This window comes from Notolabrus celidotus, chromosome 11 (genome assembly GCF_009762535.1).
Source record: "Notolabrus celidotus isolate fNotCel1 chromosome 11, fNotCel1.pri, whole genome shotgun sequence".
In the NCBI taxonomy this organism is placed as follows: Eukaryota; Metazoa; Chordata; class Actinopteri; order Labriformes; family Labridae; genus Notolabrus; species Notolabrus celidotus.
In genome coordinates this window covers 31,891,053-31,897,052 of record NC_048282.1, presented here as the reverse complement: position 1 = coordinate 31,897,052, position 6,000 = coordinate 31,891,053, and the positions used below count along the sequence as shown (strand labels likewise).

The 6,000-nt window shown below is 42.0% G+C and overlaps 1 protein-coding gene across 3 annotated transcripts in view; it reads left to right on the top strand.

The window, feature by feature from the left end:
• The first annotated feature begins 795 nt into the window (after positions 1–795).
• Positions 796–6,000, top strand: part of hspg2 (heparan sulfate proteoglycan 2) — a 131,708-nt gene continuing 126,503 nt past the window's right edge. Inside the window, exon 1 of one of the 3 annotated variants that reach the window (XM_034695487.1) lies at positions 796–1,388. In XM_034695487.1, the coding sequence (XP_034551378.1) occupies positions 1,320–1,388 (69 nt within the window). In that variant the 5' untranslated portion in view covers positions 796–1,319. The remainder of the gene's footprint in view (positions 1,389–6,000) is intronic. The other 2 variants (XM_034695489.1, XM_034695488.1) reach the window with 2 other exon arrangements.

The following is a 6,000-nucleotide window of genomic DNA, read 5'->3' as shown; positions in this document are numbered from 1 at the left end:
TCCAATATTATAATTAGTATTACTATTATTATTATTATTATTATTACCATTTCCACCCCATTGACAACTGAAAGCTGTTTTTTACACCCCACTTCATCACAGAGGAACATATGGAAGAGGATTAGGGCCACTGAAAAAAAAAATTAAGGTCAAAATTAAAGAATTCAGAATTCTGACTTCATTCTCAGAATTCTGACTTTATTCTCAGGATTCTGACTTTAATCTCAGAATTCTGACTTTATTCTCAGGATTCTGACTTTATTCTCAGAATTCTGACTTTATTCTCAGAATTCTGACTTTATTCTCAGAATTCTGACTTTAATCTCAGAATTCTGACTTTTTTCTCAGAATAATAATTAAAAAAAAAAAATTTGACCTTAATTTTTTTTTTCAGTGACCCTAATCCTCTTCCGTAGGAACATTATATTCTATTTCTTTGCATTTATTTTAAAGTGACAGTCGCTGGTCACTTTGCAGTTGAAGATTTTGCATAAAAAATATGTTATACTTTTTTATGAGGTATAAGACATATAATTCCATACAATATTTGGCATCAAACTGCATAACTGTGGTACAAAACATGTCCACCACCTTAAGTCAAATATGCAGTTAGTTTATGTGTAGCTTTTGCTCTGAATGAAGCCACTTTAAATTTGGTATTATATACTATACTATAAAAACTTCTCCATATTTCATTTTCTGTTGCAAACTCTGAAAGAAGTGCTCCAGTCTAACTTTCCTTCCTCACTGCGTCACTGCTGCATTAACATAGTCCTCTCCGGACTTTACGCACGTGAGCAGTGCGTGGTCGTGTAAAGAGCTAACGTGGGTCTGCTCGGTGCTTGTTGTCTCCCCTCACTGGGATTATCCGTCTTCTCTTTCAGCACTCCCTGAATTCCATTCCGCCTTTTACTTTTCCTGCAGCTCTCTCTCTCTCTTTCTCTCTCTCTCATTCCCTCTCTCTCTCCCTCCCTGCTCTGTCCCAGCTCAGGACTTCCCAGTGACTTTGCAAGACTGCACTTAGCACACACAACAAGTCCTCTTTAAGTTTCGGAGTGCACGAGTGAGGAAGCAAAAGTTTGGAGTTTTCTTATTTGAAGCAGTAGAATAAACCCCCCACCCAAAGACGCGCGTGGAGAAGGATCCCTGGTTTTACCTGTTGATGAAGTCCCGCCGGGTGTGGGGCGCAGAGGAGCAGCAGTCCGGGTTTCGTGTCACAGAGAAAGAAAAAGTCTGAAAAAAGGTGCACCTCTCCAGTGAAAGGACCCCGGGTTTTCTTCTTCCCCAGCAGTCTGCAGCCTGTGCTGGGTTGCTGGAAAATGGGCACTCCGACCACTTCGATCTGTGGACTTATCCTCTGTTTAATACTCTCATGCCAGCTAGTTACTGTAAGTAAGCTCAAACTTTATAATCTGCATGTTTTGACCCCTTCACTGTGGATTATACTTTTTTCATTCAGCCACAAAACTCTCCTTTTAAACTTCAAATCCCCCCTCCTCCTCCCTGAGGTCAAGTCAAAGTTACAAATCAGGTCTTTAATGTCCTATTAAAGGCAGAAAAAGACAGGCATGTGTTGATGGTGCTATTTCTGGTCAGTAAATAGTGCGGTGTGTCTGTGCAGGGCTGCTCACATGCATGTGGGTTGTTGTATAAATGATTCTCAGCTCACTCTGTCACATCAGCATGCACCGTTAAGATGCTTTTAAAAGTAATATGACAAACTAGAAGCTGCTGTTGAGTGAAGCTGGGCTAAGTTTGTCCACAGATACAAGCTATTCATAGGGGTGCTGCCCAGAGTCCTCAACTCCTAAAAACCTCTTCAAACTCAGTCAGGCTGCACTTTGCTTTGCAGACAGTCTTTTTTTTTGTGTGTATGGAGTTTGACTCAATTTAATAATATTGAGAGCACAATGTGAAATGTGGTTATTATTAATCAGACAGTATGGGAAATCCTGCAACAATAAAAAGCTGGGTTTTATAAGAATGTGCAGTAATTTGCAGAAAAAGGTGGAAGGATGTTTGCAGAAAGAAAAAAAAAATCTTTCTAATCTGATTTTCTTTGATTCATTCAGACCTCACCTAGTGTGCAGCACTTAAGTCCAAAACAAATTCCCTAAGGGGACAATAAAACCACTCATCATGTCGTATCATATTGTATCATATCTCATTGTATCATATTGTTTCATATCATATATTGTGCCATATGATATCTGACTTAATCGCATCGTATGGCATGGTATCATCCTGTATTCATCGTGTCATACTGACAGTATTACATCATATGTAGCATAACACAATGTATCTTATTGTATCATATTATAGTGTGCTTATAGGTTTAATACTACTGGACTGCAATCAGCAAATGTTTTCATAGTTGTTTATTATTTCTTAAATACTCCTTAAGTCCATAAACGCCCAAACCAGTTTCATATATTACAATAATTGTCATAACACCTCCAAAACCAAATACATTCAACAATGAAACAACTTTTTTCATCAAATAAGGACAACCCAACTGTATGGCTGGTATATAATCTGGTGTAATAAACTATATTTCAGCCCGAGATACTTTTACTCCGCTATATCAGAGGTGTGAATCATATAGAGAATAAGCACTGCCTTCGCTGCTGAGAATAGACGCCCCAATTTACCCCACCCTCTAGAAAGCCCGTCTGCTCTCTCACCTTTGTGCCCTCCAATAAACAGAGCTGTCATGGCTGAGATATATCTGTGACTGCTCTGTGTTGATTTGATCTGAAGGGAAGGATTTTTCTTTTTTGAATGATGGGACATCGCTGCGACATAAATCTTTCACCTGCTGGATAGAGGAGGATATGAGCTGTGATATTCCAGACGTTTGAAAAGCTTTAAGCTGATGACTTTAAGGTATATTTAACATCCAAGTGGGGGGATGTGCTGTGGAGTGCAGAGCCTTTCCTGTGGGGGGGAATTGATCTATAACTTTGAGCCAGTCCAAAAAGTTTGGAGACAGTGTGCATCCATCCCAGTTTGGCTGCCCAGTAGATTGCTGCTTAGCAATGAGTCTGGTTCTGCTCGAGGTTTCTGCCTTTCAACTGCAGCAGAATGCTTGATCATGGATGAGTAATGTTGGGTCTCTTAAGTTAATATAACTAACAGTCTACACTGCTCATGTGGCCAAATAAAAATAAAGCTTTGCTGATTGATCAACTACACCTTCAAGGACAACACAAGGTGTGTCTTCAATATCATTGATCTACAAAATCTATCCACCCCCCCAGAGAGCGTCCACAACCCTGACACCACAAGGCAACAGGAGATTGTCCACCACACTCTAACCCCAGCTTTGATTGACTACCAGGCCAACAATACCACTTCTAATTGAATTATCTGGAACCACAAGCATCTGTTTCTTTCATTACGACTTTGAACTACGGCATGCGGACTGTCTCTCTTGATTCAATTACGCACACGTTCTGGTGTTACTACGGGCCTTCTTCTCACCCCCGCTGGAATGTCAGGGTCATGCACATCGAGTCAAACAATCAAAGTCAATAAAAAGTCTCGGTGGGTCGGAGCTCTCAATCACAAATGAGCCCAGCTTAGCCTGCTGTGAACCACCAGCAAGTACAAGTGTGAGAAAGGATCCCGGTCTTGTTTTTCAACAGCTTAATTTTAATAAACCAGTAAAGATGACCTCTGAAAAATCTCAGAGCTTTGTACCTTGATGAGGTCATTCCTCCTGGTCTTATTTAATCACACATAAGACAGTGAGGCCACTTTGTTTTTGCATCTATGACATCAGGCCTCTGTTGATAATTTTGGCACTGAGATTTCTCCCAGTATAGACTGTCACAAGTGTCCCTTGACTTCATCAGGGGTTGGTCTGGGGTTGGGGGAAGGGTGCCCTGGATTCCTGTGTCTATATAGGTGCATGAGCGTGTCGTCTGCGTAAAGTATTGTCTTTCTGCTCTATGTGTGTAACTCAACCCCTTTCATTCGCCGCTAAAAGCCACCCTGCAATGTTTTATTCTGATGATTTATTTAGTGTTCTCCTGGGTAATGCATCAGCTCTGCAAGGTGGTTGGTCTCTGTGTGTGGCAACCCGGCTACCTGGTGTGTAATTCCCATTCAGACTCAATGAGGACCGACTCTATGGAGTTGCAAAGCACAGCAGTGCAAACACAGGCTCCACTCCACAGTTTGAACAGTAGATCAGGTCCTCCCCCCCGCCCCCCCAGACCCATTCACATAATTGCTTGAAGACTGGGTTTCGGTAAACATTGCATTGTTGAATTATAGCCCCAGGAGAGAGGCCATCTTGCCTAAAGGGACAATGGTGCACTGAAGTGGATCGCCCCCTCCTCGAGTGCATTGGCACATATGGAGCGCAGGCCGGCGGGCTGGCATTTGTTGACTCTGCAGTGAGGTGTGACTCAGGCCGGTATGGGGGTCAGAGAGGTGAACCTGACTCTGTTTCTCAGTTCAGCAGGGGTCCACTGTGATTTATTCCCAGCCAAGTTTAGCTCCCACTAAAAGAGTTTTCTAAACTTTTCACTCTTCATTTGTACACGTAGCTGCTCATGCTGCTGTGTTTTCACTCTCCTCACTATTTGACGTCAGATTAGACACTTTCCCTGACTTTGTGCAAAGCTGGAAATTGAAAAAGTATTGCAAAGCTGTTGTGTGTTTAATGAACAAAGACCAGCTTTGATTCAGCATTTGTTGACCACTTTTCTTGATTTCTTTGTGTGGGTATTTCTCTGCAGTTAAAATAGCTCCATTAGGTGCAGATGGGGGAAATATTCCCTTTGAGTTTACAGTTCCCCCCCTACAGAGAAGTGAGCCTATGCACTGTTTTGATTAAACTGTAGTTTGGTTTAGTTAGGAGAGGCACACCCTCCTGAGCTACGCCTGTTTCAGTCCAAATGATGTTGCAGTGGTCAAGTTCTATATTTTTGGGGGGGCATTTTTGCCTTTATTTGATAGGACAGCTGAAGAGAGACAGGAAATGTGGGGAGTGGAGAGTGGGGGAGGACATGCAGTGAATGGTCGAGGCTGCAATCAAACCTGCGACCTCTGCGAGGAGGGCTATAGCCTCTGTATATGGGCCGCGTGCTTAGACCACTAGGCCAATGGCGCCCCGATGTTGCAGTGTTGCAGATTATTTTCTACCATCTCTGCAGCCATAGGTTTTAATCATAGACGGTATAAATAATGGACGTAGTATCCGTGACGTCACCCAACTGTTTCTGAAGCGCTGTTTTGAAGCCATGCTTCTGGCGGGAACCATATTGAATTTGCTGAAGTCAACATAACTTCTATTGAGGCAGGCTTTGAGCCTCCTCGCCAACAGCTACAGTGTTCCCGCCTGTCAATCAAGTCAGCTGGGCCTCTTGTAATGGAAAAAGCGGAATCTTAATATCCTTGAAATTGCCACATTATGAAAAAATTTGACCCCCGTACAGTGTGTGCCGATCTAGAAATTAGCTATCCAGACTACACTCATTTCTGCTGTAAAGATTGGCTTTTTTGAATGGGTGTGTATGTGGTTTTCAGTACTTCTGGAGCCAGCCTCAAGTGGACACCTGAGGAACTGCAGTTTTTAGCACTTCCACATTGGCTTGAATTCTCTCGCGCCGGAGGTTGCCGCTTGGTTTTAATTCATGTTATAACAGAAACATTTTGCTTTCTATTTTTAGAAAATGAACAGTGGTGGGCCAGATTATAGCAGAGTTGGCTTTTCCTATTGATTTGCAATCAGATCTACATGATCGGCATTGACAACTTCGGTGGATTAGTGAAAAAGCAGAAATATATAGGCACCATTTGCATAATTCATATTCACAAAGCTTAAGTATGCACAAAAAGGATAGTATGGTCCTTCAGAGATGTATCTTTCCTCTTTCTCCTTCTGATTCTATTTCTAGTTTGCTGCCTATGCATGTAGTACAGTGTTATTAGAATATATTCAATGCAGAGATTCTTTTGAAGGAGGCATTTTTTCTCTTAACCTCAGAG